The sequence below is a fragment of the Pristiophorus japonicus genome, unplaced genomic scaffold (genome assembly GCF_044704955.1).
Source record: "Pristiophorus japonicus isolate sPriJap1 unplaced genomic scaffold, sPriJap1.hap1 HAP1_SCAFFOLD_348, whole genome shotgun sequence".
NCBI classification, from domain to species: domain Eukaryota; kingdom Metazoa; phylum Chordata; class Chondrichthyes; family Pristiophoridae; genus Pristiophorus; species Pristiophorus japonicus.
Window position 1 is genome coordinate 309688 of NW_027253303.1, and position 22839 is coordinate 332526.

At 45.4% G+C, this 22839-nt stretch overlaps 1 protein-coding gene across 1 annotated transcript in view; it reads right to left on the reverse strand.

Moving 5' to 3' along the window:
- dpagt1 (dolichyl-phosphate (UDP-N-acetylglucosamine) N-acetylglucosaminephosphotransferase 1 (GlcNAc-1-P transferase)) overlaps positions 1-22839 on the reverse strand; it is a 35337-nt gene that overhangs the window by 7047 nt on the left and 5451 nt on the right. Inside the window, exons 3-7 of the mRNA XM_070872666.1 lie at positions 19835-19955; positions 16678-16891; positions 9051-9197; positions 2413-2497; positions 593-781 (exon numbers count right to left, since the gene is read on the reverse strand). Of these exons, the coding sequence (XP_070728767.1) occupies positions 593-781; positions 2413-2497; positions 9051-9197; positions 16678-16891; positions 19835-19955 (756 nt within the window). The remainder of the gene's footprint in view (positions 1-592; positions 782-2412; positions 2498-9050; positions 9198-16677; positions 16892-19834; positions 19956-22839) is intronic.

The following is a 22839-nucleotide window of genomic DNA, read 5'->3' on the forward strand; positions in this document are numbered from 1 at the left end:
CACCCTCCCCACCAGGTTTCAATATCGTTCGATTAACGTTAGACACTGACAATGCTGTTTAGTGCTCGTTCAGAAAGTATCTCCCAACTTGCTTTACTTTTAGCTGTTGGTTCACCAGGTCTGGCAGCAGATTGTCCATTTACTCCCTTCACCAGAGATAGCACATTGGCCTGGAAGAGAAGAGAATCATAAGAACGTAATAGGAGCAGGAGTCGGCCATTCGGCCCCTCGAGCCTGCTCCGCCATTCAATGAGACCATGGCTGATCTGATCTTGGCCTCACTCCACTTTCTTGGCCTCAACTCCACTTTCCTGCACACTCCCCATAACCCTTGACTCTTATCGTTCAGAAATCTGTCTATCTCCACCTTAAATATATTCAATGACCCAGCCTCCACAGCTCTCTGGGGTAGAGAATTCCAAAGATTAACAACCCTCAGAGAAGAGATTCTTCCTCATTTCTATTTTAAATGGGCGACCCCTTATTCTGAAATTAAGCCCGCTAGTTCTAGATTCCCCCACAAGAGGAAACATCCTCTCTGCGTCTCACCCAGATTCGTTTTTTTAAACGTAGCATTTAAACGTGGGCATACCTTGGTAGTCGATGTCTCGGGCACGGAACCATATGGAAGAGCTGAGGCACAGAGTACAGGAAGTTGAGCGTCTGAGGGATGAAGAACAGCATCATGGTCTTACTGAAGTGGCCAAGGATCCCGACCACGGCGAAAGTCATTCCCGCAAAGTAACAGAAAGTGTCGCCCACAAAGGCCCTCGAAGGATACCTATGGCACATGGAGGAGTACAGATCAAAATGGCTTTACCCCGACACAGCCCCAAACTTACAGCAGAAAGTATAAATCGCAGTGGAGTAAAGAACTCTGCCGCCTAACCCTGCTACTTTCTGGTGCTGTGCGCATACAGCAACCTCACAATTAAGTTTCCTTTGACGTAAATCATCATCGGCAGTCCCTCGGAATCGAGGAAGACTTGCTTCCAGTCCTGAAGTGTGTTCTTTGGTGGCTGAACAGTCCAACACGAGAGCCACAGACTCTGTCACAGGTGGGACAGATAGTCGGTGAGGGAAGAGGTGGGTGGGACTGGTTTGCCGCACGCTCTTCCCGCTGCCTGCGCTCGATTTCTGCGCGCTCTCGGCGTTGACTCGAGGTGCTCAGCGCCCTCTCTGATGCACTTCCTCCACTTAGGGCGGTCTTGGGCCAGGGACTCCCAGGTGTCAGTGGGGATGTCGCACTTTATCAGGGAGGCTTTGATGTAAAATAATGCTGATAAAGGATGTTTTCCGAAAAGATAGCTTGGCTGTCGTTTGGGTAGCGGACACGTTTTGTGAAGTTAAGACGGGGGTGCCCAGGATTGCATTAATACTTGAAAGAGCATCCTCACATTAAACAAAAAGCTTGAAAACCACTGCTCTATATATTACATTCCTTATCACACAGGAGATTTATATTCTAATGGAATTTTATGCGTTGGCCACAGTAGCTTTATTCCCCCCCTTCTGGAGGACTGTAATAGCTAGTTTTATGTAATAAAAGATACCGATAAGAGAGAACGAGTAAGTTGTTACACTGTCAGATTTGTGGGGAGAGTCCAGAACAAGGAGCCATAACTATAAGATAGCCACTCAAAGCCAAGAAAGAATTCAGGAGAAACTTCTCTTTAGCCAGCGAGTGGTTAGAATGTGGAACTTGTTACCACAGGGAATAGTTGAGACGACTAGCATAGATTGCCTTTAAGCTGAAGCTAAAAAAGTACATGAGGGAGAAAGGAGTGGAAGGTTATGTTGTTAGGGTGAGATGAGAAAGGGTTGGAGGAGGCTCGTGTGGAGCATAAACACCAGCATGGACCAAATGGCCTGTTTCTGTGCTATAAATTCTACGTAATTTGATGTCAGAAATTCAATGTATAAGGAACTGCAACAATCAACCCCCATCCTGCTGCTCTGTTGGTTACCAGTTGGCATATTGTGCTTGCAACGAAAGCAAAGTATTGCAGATGGTGGAAATTTGAAATAAAAACAGAAAATGCTGGAAATACTCAGCATCTGTGGAGAGAGAAACAATGTTAATGTTTCAGAACTTCTGATGCAAGGTTAGGTTCTGACTTGAAACGTTAACACGGTTTCTCTCTCTCTCCACACATTTTGTTTGCAAATGTTTCTACCCCCCCCCCTCCTGCTCCTTCACGTTCCCCTTTGAACTGTGCCCGGTTGCCGTATATTTCAATTCTAGAGTCGAGATAGGACACATTCTAAGTAATGCACGCAAACAAGAAAACTACAATGCACACCTCAGTGTAGCCGACTCCAGGTAAGCAGATACCTGCATGGATCAGGTCCACATATACCTGGGGTTGACTGCCTGAGGTGTAACAGCGGAAATGTAAAAAGTTATCATACCAGTTATGGTACAGCAGTCCTAAAGTGGTGAAGAAAAAGGGTATCATGAAGTATAAGGAGAATATGTGGTCATCCTTGTAGTCACCTGAAAGAGGAAAACAAACAGACTGGTTAATATTTACCATATACGCAAGAGGGTACCATCTGCGAGAACAGATATATTTTGCTGTTCTATCCCCTCCCTTTAAGTTTATTTTCCTTCCTCATGCTCAACACCAATTCCTAGTTAAAAAGGTGCCGGTTTTCTGTCACTTGTAAAAAGAAAAATCTCTACTGATCGCATTTAAAAAAAAAAACAATTTCTGGTCTCCCCCTGCTACCGACTACCAACTCATAGGAGCAGGAGTCGGCCATTCAGCCCCTCGGGTCTGTTCTACCAAACTCATAACATAAGAAATAGGAGCAGGAGTCACCATTTGGCCCTTCGAGTCTACTCTGCCATTCAACAAGGTCATGGCTGATCTACCTCAACTCCACCACCTTCCCGCACTATCCCCATATCCCTTAATTCCCAAAAATTGATTGACCTCTTGAATATACTCAACGACTGAGCCTCCACAGCCCTCTGGGATAGAGAATGCCAAAGATTCACAACCCTCTGAGTGACGAAATTTCTCCTCAACTCAGTCCTAAATGGCCGACCCCTTATTCTGAGTCTGTGACCCCGTGTTCTAGATTCCTCAGCCAGGGGAAACATTTTGTCAGCATTAACCCAGTCAAGCCCCTTAAGAATTTTCCATGTTTCAACTTGGGGTGTGCTTTCATGGATGCCAGATAGCTTCATTAGCTCGCCCGCATAGATAACCTCCAGACATGAGCATATACAGTAATTGCTGACAGGATATTTGTCCATGGATGGCCTGGCCAATATCAACTAACATCACTTAAAAAAGATTATCTGGTCATTATCATATGGCTGTTTGTGAGAGCTTGTTATGCACAAATTGGCTGAGCGTGAAGGATGTCAGTGCTGGGAAATGTAACATTTTTGTCTCCTAGTCTCACATTCTCTTAAAGGGGCTTGGCAGGGTTAATGCTGAGAAAATGTCTCCCCTGGCTGGGGAATCTAGAACACTGGGTCACAGACTCAGAATAAGGGGTTGGCCATTTAGGACTGTGATGAGGAGAAATTTCTTCACTCAGAGGGTTGTGAATCTTTGGCATTCTCTATCCCAGAGGGCTGTGGAGGCTCAGTCGTTGAGTATATTCAAGAGGTCAATCAATTTTGGGGAATTAAGACCTTTAGATCAGGTACAGCAGTCAGCAGGAGAGCAAAGTCCCTGCATCCTGAAGAAGAGCCGGTGTGCACCCTCTTTCCTTACAAGTTCTCTAAGTGACATAGAAACATAGAAACATAGAAAATAGGTGCAGGAGCAGGCCATTCAGCCCTTCTAGCCTGCACCGCCATTCAACGAGTTCATGGCTGAACATGAAACTTCAGTACTCACTTCCTGCTTTCACGCCATACCCCTTGATCCCCCGAGTAGTAAGGACTTCATCTAACTCCCTTTTGAATATATTTAGTGAATTGGCCTCAACTACTTCCTGTGGTAGAGAATTCCACAGGTTCACCACTCTCTGGGTGAAGAAGTTTCTCCTTATCTCGGTCCTAAATGGCTTACCCCTTATCCTTAGACTGTGACCCCTGGTTCTGGACTTCCCCAACATTGGGAACATTCTTCCTGCATCCAACCTGTCCAAACCCGTCAGAATTTTAAACGTTTCTATGAGGTCCCCTCTCACTCTTCTGAACTCCAGTGAATACAAGCCCAGTTGATCCAGTCTTTCTTGATAGGTCAGTCCCACCATCCCGGGAATCAGTCTGGTGAATCTTCGCTGCACTCCCTCAATAGCAAGAATGTCCTTCCTCAAGTTAGGAGACCAAAACTGTACACAATACTCCAGGTGTGGCCTCACCAAGGCCCTGTACAACTGTAGCAACACCTCCCTGCCCCTGTACTCAAATCCCCTCGCTATGAAGGCCAACATGCCATTTGCTTTCTTAACCGCCTGCTGTACCTGCATGCCAACCTTCAATGACTGATGTACCATGACACCCAGGTCTCGTTGCACCTTCCCTTTTCCTAATCTGTCACCATTCAGATAATAGTCTGTCTCTCTGTTTTTACCACCAAAGTGGATAACCTCACATTTATCCACATTATACTTCATCTGCCATGCATTTGCCCACTCACCTAACCTATCCAAGTCACTCTGTAGCCTCATAGCATCCTCCTCGCAGCTCACACTGCCACCCAACTTAGTGTCATCCGCAAATTTGGAGATACTACATTTAATCCCCTCGTCTAAATCATTAATGTATAATGTAAACAGCTGGGGCCCCAGCACAGAACCCTGCGGTACCCCACTAGTCACTGGCTGCCATTCCGAAAAGTACCCATTTACTCCTACTCTTTGCTTCCTGTCTGACAACCAGTTCTCAATCCACGTCAGCACACTACCCCCAATCCCATGTGTTTTAACTTTGCACATTAATCTACTGTGTGGGACCTTGTCGAAAGCCTTCTGAAAGTCCAAATATACCACATCAACTGGTACTCCTTTGTCCACTTTATTGGAAACATCCTCAAAAAATTCCAGAAGATTTGTCAAGCATGATCTCCCTTTCACAAATCCATGCTGACTTGGACCTATCATGTCACCATTTTCCAAATGCGCTGCTATGACATCCTTAATAATTGATTCCATCATTTTACCCACTACTGAGGTCAGGCTGACCGGTCTATAATTCCCTGCTTTCTCTCTCCCTCCTTTTTTAAAAAGTGGGGTTACATTGGCTACCCTCCACTCGATAGGAACTGATCCAGAGTCAATGGAATGTTGGAAAATGACTGTCAATGCATCCGCTATTTCCAAGGCCTCTGGGATGCAGTCCATCAGGCCCTGGGGATTTATCGGCCTTCAATCCCATCAATTTCCCCAACACAATTTCCCGACTAATAAAGATTTCCCTCAGTTCCTCCTCCTTAATAGACCCTCTGACCACTTTTATATCCGGAAGGTTGTTTGTGTCCTCCTTAGTGAATACTGAACCAAAGTACTTGTTCAATTGGTCTGCCATTTCTTTGTTCCCCGTTATGACTTCCCCTGATTCTGACTGCAGGTGACCTACGTTTGTCTTTACTAATCTTTTTCTCTTTACATACCTATAGAAACTTTTGCAATCCGCCTTAATGTTCCCTGCAAGCTTCTTCTCGTACTCCATTTTCCCTGCCCTAATCAAACCCTTTGTCCTCCTCTGCTGAGTTCTAAATTTCTCCCAGTCCCCAGGTTCGCTGCTATTTCTGGCCAATTTGTATGCCACTTCCTTGGCTTTAATACTATCCCCGATTTCCCTAGATAGCCACGGTTGAGCCACCTTCCCTTTTTTATTTTTACGCCAGACAGGAATGTACAATTGTTGTAATTCATCCATGCGTTCTCTAAATGTCTGCCATTGCCCATCCACAGTCAACCCCTTAAGTATCATTAGCCAATCTATCTTAGCCAATTCATGCCTCATACCTTCAAAGTTACCCTTCTTTAAGTTCTGGACCATGGTCTCTGAATTAACTGTTTCATTCTCCATCCTAATGCAGAATTCCACCATATTATGGTCACTCTTCCCCAAGGGGCCTCGCACAATGAGATTGCTAATTAATCCTCTCTCATTACACAACACCCAGTCTAAGATGGCCTCCCCCCTAGTTGGTTCCTCGACATATTGGTCTAGAAAACCATCCCTTATGCATTCCAGGAAATCCTCCTCCACCGTATTGCTTCCAGTTTGGCTAGCCCAATCTATGTGCATATTAAAGTCACCCATTATAACTGCTGCACCTTTATTGCATGCACTCCTAATTTCCTGTTTGATGCCCTCCCCAACATCACTACTACTGTTTGGAGGTCTGTACACAACTCCCACTAACGATTTTAGCCCTTTAGTGTTCTGCAGCTCTACCCATATAGATTCCACATCATCCAAGCTAATGTCTTTCCTAACTATTGCATTAATCTCCTCTTTAACCAGCAATGCTACCCCACCTCCTTTTCCTTTTATTCTATCCTTCCTGAATGTTGAATACCCCTGGATGTTGAGTTCCCAGCCCTGATCATCCTGGAGCCACGTCTCCGTAATCCCAATCACATCATATTTGTTAACATCTATTTGCACAATTAATTCATCCACCTTATTGCGGATACTCCTTGCATTAAGACACAAAGCCTTCAGGCTTGCTTTTTTAACACCCTTTGTCCTTTTAGAATTTTGCTGTACAGTGGCCCTTTTTGTTCTTTGCCTTGGGTTTCTCTGCCCTCCACTTTTCCTCATCTCCTTTCTGTCTTTTGCTTTTGCCTCCTTTTTGTCTCCCTCTGTCTCCCTGTATAGGTTCCCATCCCCCTGCAATATTAGTTTAACTCCTCCCCAACAGCACTAGCAAACACTCCCCCTAGGACATTGGTTCCGGACCTGCCCAGGTGCAGACCGTCCGGTTTGTACTGGTCCCACCTCCCCCAGAACCGGTTCCAATGCCCCAAGAATTTGAATCCCTCCCTGCTGCACCACTGCTCAAGCCATGTATTCATCTGCGCTATCCTGCGATTCCTACTCTGACTAGCACGTGGCACTGGTAGCAATCCCGAGATTACTACTTTTGAGGTCCTACTTTTTAAATTTAGCTCCTAGCTCCTTAAATTCTTTTCGTAGGACCTCATCCCTTTTTTTACCTATGTCGTTGGTACCAATGTGCACCACAACTGGCTGTTCTCCCTCCCATTTCAGAATGTCCTGCACCCGCTCCGAGACATCCTTGACCCTTGCACCAGGGAGGCAACATACCATCCTGGAGTCTCGGTTGCGTCCGCAGAAACGCCTATCTATTCCCCTCACCATCGAATCCCCTATCACTATCGCGCTCCCACTCTTTTTCCTGCCCTCCTTTGCAGCAGAGCCACCTACGGTGCCATGAACTTGGCTGCTGCTGCCCTCCCCTGATGAGTCATCCTCCCCAACAGTACTCAAAGCAGTGTATCTGTTTTGCAGGGGGATGACCACAGGGGACCCCTGCACTATCTTTCTTGCACTGCTCTTCCTGCTGGTCTTCCATTCCCTATCTGGCTGTGGACCCTTCTCCTGCGGTAAGACCAACTCACTACACGTGATACTCACGTCATTCTCAGCATCGTGGATGCTCCAGAGTGAATCCACCCTCAGCTCCAATTCCGCAACGCGGACCGTCAAGAGCTCGAGGCGGATACACTTCCTACACACGTAGCGCCCAGGGACACCGGAAGTGTCCCCGAGTTCCCACATGGTACAGGAGGAGCATATCACATGGCCGAGCTCTCCTGCCATGTTTTAACCTTAGATACCCTTAAATTGGTAATAACAATGTTACAGTTCACTTACTGATATAAAAAATAAAAGAAAAGCTACTCACCAATCACCAGCCAATCACTTACCCCATTGGCTGTGACGTCACTTTTTGATTACTTTCTACTTCTATTTTGCTTTCTCTCCCGCTGTAGCTGCAACGGTACGCTTTTGACAGGTCGCTCCCCTCTCACCAACCGCCGCTGGCTCTCGATCTCCCGCTGGGCTTTTGACAGGTCGCTCCCCTCTCACCAATTATGATCAGTTTCGTACTGTATGCCCAAGCCCACCAGGAACTGACTTGAGAATACCCAAACTCATTTTTATTTCATTCCTACATTCTTCGCTAGATTCGTAAACATATAGAAACTCAAACATAAAATTCTGACGGGATTGGGCAGGTGAGATGCAGGAAGAATGTTCCTGATGTTGGGGGAAGTCCAGAACCAGGGGTCACAGTCTAAGGATAAGGGGTAAGCCATTTAGGACAGAGATGAGGAGAAACTTTTTCCACTGAGAATTGTGAACCTGTGGAATGCTCTACCATAGAAAGTTGTTGAGGCCAGTTTGTTCAATATATCGAAAAGGGAGTTAGATGTGGCCCTTACGGCTAAAGGGATCAAAGGGTATGGAGAGAAAGCAGGAGTGGGATATTGAAGTTGCATGATCAGCCATGATCATATTGAATGGTGTAGGCTCGAAGGGCCGAATGGCCTACTTCTGCACCTACTTTCTATGTTTCTATAACCCACTACGTCAAATTGGGATAACGAGGAGCAGAAACTACTTTTTGAAAACTTTGCACCTAAATAATTTCTAGCTATTATTTCCGAGAAATAAAAGTTAGAAACTAATCAAAACAAAAATACCTATAGGAATGCATGATGTATTTAACCTATTGCAACAATATAAAAGGACCACCATTAGGTGGATGGACCATTGATGGACCATGAACTCTGAGGTTCATGATATCCTGGATACACCTTATCTGTTCAGCTTGCAGCATCAATTAGAGGAATTGTTCGCGTGATAAGAGGGAGAAAGCATCGTCTTTCTAATAAGATTGAATAATCGATCCAAGCTTCATCCCCAGACTCTCAGCAATGTGGCTGACTCTTAACTGCCCTCTGAAATAACCTGCCAAGCCAGCCACTCAGTTGTATAAGAGGGCTCATCCACCACCACAAGAAAAATTAGGGATGGGCAATAAATGCTGGCATTGGCAGCAACGCCCACATCCCACGAATGAATTAAAAAAAAAACTTACCATTTAACTCTATTAAATTGAAAACGATGATGGACAGGGCGATCACCAGAGACTGGCCAGCCTCAATGCCATTGATGCCAGCCAGAATGTTGATGGCATTGGTGCAGAACACTGCCAGCATTCCCATGTAGGCATAATACAGGATTCCTGAAAGGAACAAGAGAGAGAGAGACACAGACATTTACCCAAGGATTTATTAGGCATGTCCAGAACAGCGAGCCTGCATCTGATCAGGTCTTGATTCCATCCTCTCCCCCCGACAAACCTAAATCTTATAACACTGCAAAAATGGCTTCATTCCCAATTGAAGCAGGTACAATAACGGGTTAATTGGGGATCACAATTACTTCGGGGTCCCACTTAAAAGAGGGAGAAAATAAAAAGCTTCACTCTTTCATACTGACTGCCTACCATTTCTCTTCACTATATCAGTGCACAGGTGATGCTACGGCAGCCCAAACTAGCAAAAAAGCTGGATTAAAAACCTCCATATACATTACACATCCTCACTGCACTGCATGTTCATTACTTCCTAACTGAGATTACATGTCCTCTAATTATTATTCACTATTATACCCTCCTCTGATTCATACATTACTTCCCTGTGTTGACATCGCAGTAGAAATATAGAAACATAGAAAATAGGTGCAGGAGCAGGCCATTCAGCCCTTCTAGCCTGCACCACCATTCAATGAGTTCATGGCTGAACATGAAACTTCAGTACCCCCTTCCTGCTTTCTCGCCATAACCCTTGATCCCCCGAGTAGTAAGGACTTCATCTAACTCCCTTTTGAATATATTTAGTGAATTGGCCTCAACTACTTTCTGTGGTAGAGAATTCCACAGGTTCACCACTCTCTGGGTGAAGAAGTTTCTCCTCATCTCGGTCCTAAATGGCTTACCCCTTATCCTCAGACTGTGACCCCTGGTTCTGGACTTCCCCAACATTGGCAACATTCTTCCTGCATCTAACCTGTCTAAACCCGTCAGAATTTTAAACGTTTCTATGAGGTCCCCTCTCATTCTTCTGAACTCCAGTGAATACAAGCCCAGTTGATCCAGTCTTTCTTGATAGGTCAGTCCCACCATCCCGGGAATCAGTCTGATGAATCTTCGCTGCACTCCCTCAATAGCAAAAATGTCCTTCCTCAAGTTAGGAGACCAAAACTGTACACAATACTCCAGGTGTGGCCTCACCAAGGCCCTGTACAACTGTAGCAACACCTCCCTGTCCCTGTATTCAAATCCCCTCGCTATGAAGGCCAACATGCCATTTGCTTTCTTAACCGCCTGCTGTACCAGCATGTTAACCTTCAATGACTGATGTACCATGACACCCAGGTCTCGTTGCACCTTCCCTTTTCCTAATCGGTCACCATTCAGATAATAGTCTGTCTCTCGGTTTTTACCATCAAAGTGGATAACCTCACATTTATCCACATTATACTTCATCTGCCATGCATTTGCCCACTCACCTAACCTATCCAAGTCACTCTGCAGCCTAATAGCATCCTCCTCGCAGCTCACACTGCCACCCAACTTAGTGTCATCCGCAAATTTGGAGATACTGCATTTAATCCCCTCGTCTAAATCATTAATGTACAATGTAAACAGCTGGGGCCCCAGCACAGAACCTTGCGGCACCCCACTAGTCACTGCCTGCCATTCTGAAAAGTACCCGTTTACTCCTACTCTTTGCTTCCTGTCTGACAACCAGTTCTCAATCCATGTCAGCACACTACCCCCAATCCCATGTGCTTTAACTTTTCACATTAATCTCTTGTGTGGGACCTTGTCGAAAGCCTTCTGAAAGTCCAAATATACCACATCAACTGGTTCTCCTTTGTCCACTTTACTGGAAACATCCTCAAAAAATTCCAGAAGATTTGTCAAGCATTATTTCCCTTTCACAAATCCATGCTGACTTGGACCTATCATGTCACCATTTTCCAGATGCACTGCTATGACATCCTTAATAATTGATTCCATCATTTTACCCACTACTGAGGTCAGGCTGACCAGTCGATAATTCCCTGTTTTCTCTTTCCCTCCTTTTTTTAAAAAAGTGGGGTTACATTGGCTACCCTCCACTCCATAGGAACTGATCCAGAGTCAATGGAATGTTGGAAAATGACTGTCAATGCATCCGCTATTTCCAAGGCCACCTCCTTAAGTACTCTGGGATGCAGTCCATCAGGCCCTGGGGATTTATCGGCCTTCAATCCCATCAATTTCCCCAAGACAATTTCCCGACTAATAAAGATTTCCCTCCGTTCCCCCTCCTTACTAGACCCTCTGACCCCTTTTATATCCGGAAGGTTGTTTGTATCCTCCTTAGTGAATACCGAACCAAAGTACTTGTTCAATTGGTCTGCCATTTCTTTGTTCCCCGTTATGACTTCCCCTGATTCTGACTGCAGGGGACCTACGTTTGTCTTCACTAACCTTTTTCTCTTTACATACCTATAGAAACTTTTGCAATCCGCCTTAATTAAAAAGTAGGACCTCAAAAGTAGTAATCTCGGGATTGCTACCAGTGCCACGTGCTAGTCAGAGTAGGAATCGCAGGATAGCGCAGATGAATACATGGCTTGAGCAGTGGTGCAGCAGGGAGGGATTCAAATTCTTGGAGCATTGGAACCGGTTCTGGGGGAGGTGGGACCAGTACAAACCGGACGGTCTGCACCTGGGCAGGACCAGAACCAATGTCCTAGGGGGAGTGTTTGCTAGTGCTGTTGGGGAGGAGTTAAACTAATATTGCAGGGGGATGGGAACCTATGCAGGGAGACAGAGGGAGACAAAAATGAGGCAAAAGCAAAAGACAGAAAGGAGATGAGGAAAAGTGGAGGGCAGAGAAACCCAAGGCAAAGAACAAAAAGGGCCACTGTACAGCAAAATTCTAAAAGGACAAAGGGTGTTAAAAAAGCAAGCCTGAAGGCTTTGTGTCTTAATGCAAGGAGTATCCGCAATAAGGTGGATGAATTAACTGTGCAAATAGATGTTAACAAATATGATGTGATTGGGATTACGGAGACATGGCTCCAGGATGATCAGGGCTGGGAACTCAACATCCAGGGGTATTCAACATTCAGGAAGGATAGAATAAAAAGGAAAAAGAGGTGGGGTAGCATTGCTGGTTAAAGAGGAGATTAATGCATTAGTTAGGAAAGACATTAGCTTGGATGATGTGGAATCTATATGGGTAGAGCTGCAGAACACTAAAAGGCAAAAATCGTTAGTGGGAGTTGTGTACAGACCTCCAAAATGTAGTAGTGATGTTGGGGAGGGCATCAAACAGGAAATTAGGAGTGCATGCAATAAAGGTGCAGCAGTTATAATGGGTGACTTTAATATGCACATAGATTGGGCTAGCCAAACTGGAAGCAATACGGTGGAGGAGAATTTCCTGGAGTGCATAAGGGATGGTTTTCTAGACCAATATGTCGAAGAACCAACTAGGGGGGAGGCCATCTTAGACTGGGTGTTGTGTAATGAGAGAGGATTAATTAGCAATCTCATTGTGCGAGGCCCCTTGGGGAAGAGTGACCATAATATGGTGGAAATCTGCATTAGGATGGAGAATGAAACAGTTAATTCAGAGACCATGGTCCAGAACTTAAAGAAGGGTAACTTTGAAGGTATGAGGCATGAATTGGCTAAGATAGATTGGCTAATGATACTTAAGGGGTTGACTGTGGATGGGCAATGGCAGACATTTAGAGACCGCATGGATGAATTACAACAATTGTACATTCCTGTCTGGCGTAAAAATAAAAAAGGGAAGGTGGCTCAACCGTGGCTATCAAGGGGAATCAGGGATAGTATTAAAAGCCAAGGAAATGGCATACAAATTGGCCAGAAATAGCAGCGAACCTGGGGACTGGGAGAAATTTAGAACTCAGCAGAGGAGGACAAAGGGTTTGATTAGGGCAGGGAAAATGGAGTACGAGAGGAAGCTTGCAGGGAACATTAAGGCGGATTGCAAAAGTTTCTGTCGGTATGTAAAGAGAAAAAGGTTAGTAAAGACAAATGTAGGTCCCCTGCAGTCAGAATCAGGGGAAGTCATAACGGGGAACAAAGAAATGGCAGACCAATTGAACAAGTACTTTGGTTCAGTATTCACTAAGGAGGATACAAACAACCTTCCGGATATAAAAGTGGTCAGAGGGTCTAGTAAGGAGGAGGAACTGAGGGAAATCTTTATTAGTCGGGAAATTGTGTTGGGGAAATTGATGGGATTGAAGGCCGATAAATCCCCAGGGCCTGATGGACTGCATCCCAGAGTACTTAAGGAGGTGGCCTTGGAAATAGCGGATGCATTAACAGTCATTTTCCAACATTCCATTGACTCTGGATCAGTTCCTATCGAGTGGAGGGTAGCCAATGTAACCCCACTTTTTAAAAAAGGAGGTAGAGAGAAAACAGGGAATTATAGACCGGTCAGCCTGACCTCAGTAGTGGGTAAAATGATGGAATCAATTATTAAGGATGTCATAGCAGCGCATTTGGAAAATGGTGACATGATAGGTCCAAGTCAGCATGGATTTGTGAAAGGGAGATCATGCTTGACAAATCTTCTGGAATTTTTTGAGGATGTTTCCAATAAAGTGGACAAAGGAGTACCAGTTGATGTGGTATATTTGGACTTTCAGAAGGCTTTCGACAAGGTCCCACACAGGAGATTAATGTGCAAAGTTAAAGCACATGGGATTGGGGGCAGTGTGCTGACATGGATTGAGAACTGGTTGTCAGACAGGAAGCAAAGAGTAGGAGTAAATGGGTACTTTTCGGAATGGCAGGCAGTGACTAGTGGGGTACCGCAGGGTTCTGTGCTGGGGCCCCAGCTGTTTATATTGTACATTAATGATTTAGACGAGGGGATTAAATGTAGTATCTCCAAATTTGCGGATGACACTAAGTTGGGTGGCAGTGTGAGCTGCGAGGAGGATGCTATGAGGCTACAGTGACTTGGATAGGTTAGGTGAGTGGGCAAATGCGTGGCAGATGAAGTATAATGTGGATAAGTGTGAGGTTATCCACTTTGGTGGTAAAAACAGAGAGACAGACTATTATCTGAATGGTGACAGATTAGGAAAAGGGAAGGTGCAACGAGACCTGGGTGTCATGGTACATCAGTCATTGAAGGTTGGCATGCAGGTACAGCAGGCGGTTAAGAAAGCAAATGGCATGTTGGCCTTCATAGCAAGGGAATTTGAGTACAGGGGCAGGGAGGTGTTGCTACAGTTGTACAGGGCCTTGGTGAGGCCACACCTGGAGTATTGTGTACAGTTTTGGTCTCCTAACTTGAGGAAGGACATTCTTGCTATTGAGGGAGTGCAGCGAAGATTCACCAGACTGATTCCCGGGATAGTGGGACTGACCTATCAAGAAAGACTGGATCAACTGGGCTTGTATTCACTGGAGTTCAGAAGAGTGAGAGGGGACCTCATAGAAACGTTTAAAATTCTGACGGGTTTGGACAGGTTGGATGCAGGAAGAATGTTCCCAATGTTGGGGAAGTCCAGAACCAGGGGTCACAGTCTAAGGATAAGGGGTAAGCCATTTAGGACCGAGATAAGGAGAAACTTCTTCACCCAGAGAGTGGTGAACCTGTGGAATTCTCTACCACAGGAAGTAGTTGAGGCCAATTCACTAAATATATTCAAAAGGGAGTTAGATGAAGTCCTTACTACTCGGGGGATCAAGGGGTATGGCGTGAAAGCAGGAAGGGGGTACTGAAGTTTCATGTTCAGCCATGAACTCATTGAATGGCGGTGCAGGCTAGAAGGGCTGAATGGCTCCTGCACCTATTTTCTATGTTTCTATGTTTCTAATGTTCCCTGCAAGCTTTTTCTCGTACTCCATTTTCCCTGCCCTAATCAAACCCTTTGTCCTCCTATGCTGAGTTCTAAATTTCTCCCAGTCCCCAGGTTCGCTGCTATTTCTGGCCAATTTGTATGCCACTTCCTTGGCTTTAATACTATCCCTGATTTCCCTAGATAGCCACGGTTGAGCCACCTTCCCTTTTTTATTTTTACGCCAGACAGGAATGTACAATTGTTGTAATTCATCCATGCGGTCTCTAAATGTCTGCCATTGCCCATCCACAGTCAACCCCCTAAGTATCATTCGCCAATCTATCCTAGCCAATTCACGCCTCATACCTTCAAAGTTACCCTTCTTTAAGTTCTGGACCATGGTCTCTGAATTTACTGTTTCATTCTCCATCCTAATGCAGAATTCCACCATATTATAGTCACTCTTCCCCAAGGGGCCTCGCACAATGAGATTGCTAATTAATCCTCTCTCATTACACAACACCCAGTCTAAGATGGCCTCCCCCCTAGTTGTTTCCTCAACATATTGGTCGAGAAAACCATCCCTTATGCACTCCAGGAAATCCTCCTCCACCGTATTGCTTCCAGTTTGGCTAGCCCAATCTATGTGCATATTAAAGTCACCCATTATAGACCCCAACACTTAAATTTCAGGCTCTATTTATAATGGTCATCAGCATTATAAAACCCCAGCTGTAAATCGCCAACCTAACTTACATTTTACATTGTTAATGGGCTCCCTTAAAATCCCAGGATTGAGATATTTCAAATTCTAAAAATTGACCCGTTCAATATTATTGAAAAATGATGATTCTGCCTCCCACTTCCACATGGGCATCTCCACTGGATGATCACAAGCTGAATTCCCTGCTCCTGCAGGAGGTGCACCCAAGGTGGCTTTGAATGTGGGTCAAGCTTCTGATCCTCTACAACCTGGTTAAGATTTATGATTGGCCCAATACCAATTGATGAGAACCCCCACCGCCCCACAAAAAAATATCCATCCATAAGATATTACAAAAGTTGGAGTTTGCAAGGGTATGTTGTAGGTTGGTCCTCATTTATTCAGGGCTCATGATGTAAGCACACCATCATCGGCAGTCCCCGGAAACGAGAATGACTTGCTTCCACGCCGAAAAGGGATGTGCTCACAGATGTTTCAATGAAGGACCCAATATTCCGGATCCCGAACTACATCCTGAAGGGTGGAAGATGCCTGTGCGTGGATTTTTTTTAACACGGGCTTGACAGGGCTAGGTCTTGGTCCAGTAACAAAGGTTAACCAAGACGACTGGACGACTGTAAGCACGTGTGTGTTTTACTCATGTTAAGGAGGACTGGTAACTATTATCGTTAGGGACGTAACACCACATTCTTTAATATAGGAAAAATCATACTACTTAGTATGTGTGCAGCACCCCCTTTTGCCTCACACCATCATCCCTTTTGTCATTCAACCTCTCTGCCTTCCACAGTATCACAGACCTCGTCTTTTGTTCTTCCCTGCCACCACCCACTTTCCCTGCCTCTACTCGTTTAGAACCTGTTATATCTAACATTTCCAGTTCCGATGAAAGGTCATTAACTGTTTCTCTCTTCACAGATGTTGCTCTGATCTGCTGAGTATTTCCAGCAGTTTCGGTTTTTATTTCAGATTTCCAGTATCCGCAGTATTTTGCTTTTGTATTAGAGAATAGGATTAAGTCAACTAAACTCCGGTTTTGCTTTAGCTAGCCAGCAACTATGATAAAGCTGCCAGCAGCTAATGAACTGCAAGCTCTGGAACTTACCCAAGTCTAAATGGAGACCTAGAAGGATGCGAAAGGGCTTTGGCACGACAATCGTGGTATTGCCAAAGTTGGTGAAGTACACCATGAGAAGGGGCAGGGACGCCATGGTCGGCAGCAGCAACTTGTGTCTCCATTGCAAGTTCAGGACATCGTCAGCAAACCCCAGGAATATCATGCAGCAGATGGCAAGGAGCGCCCCAATCAACTGCACAAACTGAGAGCAAAAAGTCCGATTAAATGACAGCATGAACTCAATATTTTTGATATAAGACTTACACTGCGCTGACTTTTCACAAAAGCTTTTGTCTCTCTTTCTTGTGACACACGGCACAACCTCCCTGAAAATGCAGGATCTGTTCACACTGCTGCTGCCAGATGCTTAGGAAGACTGTAAGGCAGTACTTTAAAGCAATTTAGGTACCTTATCTCCCGTTTTCATTCTCAGCCTTTATGGACAGCCCTCCCGAGTCTGGACATTATGTGGGGATTTGTAAAGACGTGTGCGTCTCGTATCACTCCACGGCAGCTTATTGGCACACCAATTTACTGCACTTTGGGCAAAATGTGTCTGTTCCACATGCTGTGTTTTTGTAATATGAAAATTTGCAATCGGTTTGATATTTATTGAGATGAATGTAAATTATTAAAGAATAAGTGATTTCAAATGCCATGATAACAACTTGCATTTATATACCACTTTTAATGCAGTAAAATGTCCCAAGGCGCTTCACAGGAGCGTTATCAGATAAAATTTGACACCGAGTTACGTAGAGATATTAGGACAGGTGACCCAAAGCTTGGCCAAAATGACTGTAAACTTGTTTGAGAAGAACAAACCTGTTTTCACAGGAACAGCAGCATGAAACTATTTTACCCACAGGGCTGTGGATATACTGAATAAGACTCCCAGTTAATCCTTTGCTGATTAACACTTTTAAAAAAAACTGCAAATTTTGGTTCGGGACAGGATTGAAGCATACAAGAATAAATATGGGGGGGCCATAATCAAATGTTGGGGGCAACCTAATGGTCTCTGAGCCTCTGCAGTATCTTGCCAAAGGGGGCAACTGATCCTGAGGCTTCTGCATGTTTGAATCATGAAGAGCTATGCCTGTGTGGCAAAAAGAAAAAAAGACTTGCATTTATATGGTTCCTTTCACGACCAATGGACATCCCAGAGCGTCTTACAGCCAATTTGCGCACAGCAAGGTCCCACAAACAGCAATCTGATGACCAGATAAGCAGTTTTAGTGATGTTGATTGAGGGATAAATATCGGCCAGGGTTAACTCCCCCACTGGTCTTCAAAATAGTGCCATGGGATCTTTTACGACCACCTGAGAGGGAAGACAGCACCTCTGACACGACAGCTCTCCCTCAGTACTGTAGATTTGTGCGCTCAGGTCCCTGGAGTGGGACTTGAACCCTCTGACTCAGTGGCGAGGGTTTGCACGTTTATTGCTAATATCAGTTCCATTTTCCCAACATCAGAACAGTGGATGCACAAAACTGGCAGGTTAAGGGAGTTGGTTTTAGCAATGTAACTGCCAGGAACTGGAGCACAGGAGACCGATGGATTGCGTAGAGTCCATGGTCTGTGAATGGAGCATTCTCGAAGGCCCAAGTGATCTTTTCTCGTTCCATGTCCTTGTTACAACAAGGACGATGATGAAGGTGATCCCTGGCATGTATAGTTTTGGGAAAACATGGCAGTTAATCTCACGATGACACAATTAATGATGGAAGTACCCTGGATCCCCCCAGGAGTTTTCAATGTAATTTGTAACTTTCTATTTTCTATGTTTCCATGTAACGATAAAGTGAACGTACAGGTTGGAATGAAAATGCTCAGCCAGTCTCTGCGTTTGAGCAGTGTCTGGGGAGATCACGAATGATTTCCAGGTATCTGTCACCCTCTTAAAAAGTGAGTTGTATACTAGGGGCTCAAGTTTCGGCCTGAGTTGCTCCTATTATTTCAGAGCAACTAGTTTAGAATGGAGCATCTTAGAAATTGCAATTCTCGGCATTTAGTTTGCTCCAGTTCGAGTGAGTTAGAATAGTTTCATTTTAGAAGTTTTGTTTTCAAAAGGGGGCGTGTCCAGACACTTAGCCTGTTTTGCAAGTTTAGGCAACGAAAACTCACTCCAAACTAACTTAGAATGGAGTAAGTGTAGATTTTTGTTTGCTCAGAAAAACCTTTCCTACACTTTATAAATTAGGCGCAGGGAACTAGAGATGGGGGGGGGGGGGGCAAGGGAAGTTAGAGTGAAGTTAGGGAATTTTACAAGCATTTAATACTTCACTTCTACAAATAAAGAGCCATGAATAATAAATGATAAATAAATCAAATAAAAAATAAATTACATTTTCCTACCTATCTGAAGCAGCAGCAGGCACCCAACTGTGAGATGTCGGCCATTCGGCCAGGGGCGGCATGAGGCGTGAGCAGTACAGCCCGGCAGCAGCAGGCTCCGAGCTGTGGAGACGAATTCGGCCATTCAACCAGGGGATGGGGAGGCGTGCAAAGCACCGGGAGGGAGAGCCAGCCAGACTATGAAATTGCTATGAATTATTATGGTTATATTATTTTCTCAGACACACGTAGGGAGTTTAAAAAGTTTATAAATGTCTGGAAAATTGAAGGTACAAATCATGAGAGGGATGTAGTATAATTTCATCACCATTAATGGGATTTCAGAGGCAGCTCACCAGTGCAACTCAAATTTTTATTTTTGAAGGAATACAAAATAGCTGTCCCAAGATGAAAAAGAAATGAAATTTGTGTCCCACTGCGCCTGCGCGCACGCTCCAGCGCGCGTGCGCAGGGCTGCCGGCACTAAATGTGATGGTGAGCTAGCCCCCCCCCCCCCCGCCGCCGGCAGTTCTTCGGCGCGACGCCTTGGCCCCGCCCCCAGCAGCTCCTGCTGTGCCGCGCCGACCTGGAACAGGTCTGAAAAATAGCGTAGAATACGGAGGTAGGTATTAGGCGCACTTTTTGTTCTACGAAATAGGCGTGCCTCTCGGAGGTGCGCCGCTCGAAGGGAAAGCCAAAACCTGGGCCCGAGGTAACTCTGTTCGAATCAGAACCACTAAAACTGGCTGAGGGGTGCACTAGCGGCCCACATAGAGGGTAATATTTAATAGGGAAGATTACTTACCACATCATGAGGAAAGCTGGCGCACTGCTCCTTCGCCCAGCAGTGCAGGAAAGGAACAGGGATGAAACAGAACAGAATGATGAGGAAGACAACTCCACTGATTACTCCTTGGGACTCTGGGCTGCGAGACAAACGAGCAAAAATTTAAACAGGATTACAGGAAATGCGACAGAATGAAGTCAGTCTTTGACAACCAGCTTTGGAGAGAGACGTCAAGTTGACCCAAGCACAAGTTCAATTTTACAGAGTGATCAGGTTAGCTGCCTAACACACATACACAGACAGCGCCCGCATTGGTAGAGAGCCCCCGCACCGACACTATTTTAGTGTCGTCTGTATAAAACACTGGTTCGGCCGCTGCTGGAGTACTGGGTGTAGTTCTGGTCACATTACAGGAAAAATGTGATTGCACCGGATACGGTGCAGAGAAGATTTACAAGAATGTTGCCTAGGCTGGAGAATTTTGGCTATGAGGAAAGTTCGAGCAGCGCGAGTCCGGGGTGCGTGGAGAGGCCTATAAAGGCGGGGCTTGTACAGCTCCAGCCGGGAGAAAAAGCAAAAAAGTAGAAGGAAATCAAAAGGTGACGTCACAGCCAAAGGGGTAAGTGATTGGCTGGCGATTGGTGAGTAGCTTTTCTTTTTCCTATCAGTAAGTAACCTGTTAACATTGTTGTCGCCAAATTAAGTGTATCTAAGGGTTAAGTCATGGCAGGAGAACTCGGTCACGTGATATGCTCCTCCTGTACCATGTGGGAACTCAGGAACACTTCCGGTGTCCCTGACGACTACATGTGCGGGAAGTGTATCCGCCTCCAGCTCCTGACAGACCGCGTTGTGGAATTGGAGCTGAGGGTGGATTCACTCTGGAGCATCCACGATGCTGAGAATGACGTGAGTAGCACGTGTAGCGAGTTGGTCTTACTGCAGGTGAAGGGTCCACAGCCAGCTAGGGAATGGAAGACCAGCAGGAAGAGCAGTGCAAGGAAGGTAGTGCAGGGGTCTCCTGCAGTCATTCCCCTGCAAAACAGATGCACCGCTTTGAGTACTGTTGAGGGGGATGACTCATCAGGGGAGGGCAGCAGCAGCCAAGTTCATGGCATCGTGGCTGGCTCTGCTGCACAGGAGGGCAGGAAAAAGAGTGGGAGAGCGATAGTGATCGGGGATTCAATTGTAAGGGGAATAGATAGGCGTTTCTGCAGCCACAACCGAGACTCCAGGATGGTATGTTGCCTCCCTGGTGCAAGGGTCAAGGATGTCTCGGAGAGGGTGCAGGACATTCTGAAAAGGGAGGGTGAACAGCCAGTTGTCGTGATGCACATTGGTACCAACGATATAGGTTTAAAAAAAAAGGGATGAGGTCCTACGAGACAAATTTAAGGAGCTAGGAGCTAAGTTAAAAAGTAGGACCTCAAAAGGTAGTAATCTCAGGATTGCTACGAGTGCCACGTGCTAGTCAGAGTAGGAATTGCAGGATAGCTCAGATGAATACGTGGCTTGAGCAGTGGTGCAGCAGGGAGGGATTCAAATTCCTGGGGCATTGGAACCGGTTCTGGGGGAGGTGGGACTAGTACAAACCGGACGGTCTGTACCTAGGCAATGTCCTCGGGGAAGTGTTTGCTAGTGCTGTTGGGGAGGAGTTAAACTAATATGGCAGGGGGATGGGAACCAATGCAGGGAGACAGGAACCAATGCAGGGAGTCAGAGGGAAACAAAATGGAGACAGAAGCAAAAGACAGAAAGGAGATGAGTAAAAGTGGAGGGCAGAGAAACCCAAGGTAAAAAACAAAAAGGGCCACTGTACAGCAAGATTCTAAAGGGTCAAAGTGTAATAAAAAGGCAAGCCTGAAAGCTCTGTGCCTCAATGCAAGGAGTATTCGGAACCCAGGAGAGGCCTCTGAGCTAGTTAGAGTGGGTGAGAGCTCAGATGAACAGGATCCCAAGAAAGAATGCAAAAGGCAGGAGGCAACAGAGCAGAGTAGCACTGGGGCAAGGTGATAGGAAGGGACAATATGTATGAATATAAAGGGGCTGCAGGAGGGGTCAAAACTAAAAATCATGGTTTAAAAACTAGTATTAAAACACTCTACCTAAATGCACGCAGCATTCCAAATAAAGTAAATGAGTTGACGGCACAAATCATTACAAATGATTTGGTGGCCATTACAGAAACGTGGTTGCAGGGTGGCCAAGACTGGGAATTAAACATACAGGGGTATCTGACAATTCGGAAAGATAGACAAGAAGGGAAAGGTGGGGTAGCTCTGTTAATAAAGGATGATATCAGGGCAGTTGTGAGACACGATATTGGCTACAATGAACAAAATGTTGAATTATTTTGGGTGAAGATTAGGGATAGTAAGGGGAAAAAGTCACTGGTGGGCGTAGTTTATAGGCCCCAAATAATAACTTCACGGTGGGGCGGACAATAATCATGGGAATAATGGAGGCATGTGAAAAAGGAACGGCAGTAATCATGGGGGATTTTAACCTACATATCGATTGGTCAAATCAAATCACAGGGGGTAGCCTTGAGGAGGAATTCATAGAATGCATACGGGATTGTTTCTTAGAACAGTATGTTACAGAACCTACAAGGGAGCAAACGATCTTAGATCTGGTCCTGTGCAATGAGACAGGAATAATAAACGATCTCCAAGTAAAAGATCCTCTCGGAATGAGTGATCACAGTATGGTTGAATTTGTAATACAGATTGAGGGTGAGGAAGTAGTGTCTCAAACGAGCGTACTATGCTTAAACAAAGGGGACTACAGTGGAATGAGGGCAGAGTTGGCTAAAGTAGACTGGGAGCACAGACTAAACGGTGGCACAATTGAGGAACAGTGGAGGACTTTGAAGGAGCTCTTTCATAGTGCTCAACAAAAATATATTCCAGTGAAAAAGAAGGGCGGTAAGAGAAGAGATAACCAGCCGTGGATAACCAAGGAAATAAAGGAGAGTATCAAATTAAAAACCAATGCGTATAAGGTGGCCAAGGTTAGTGGGA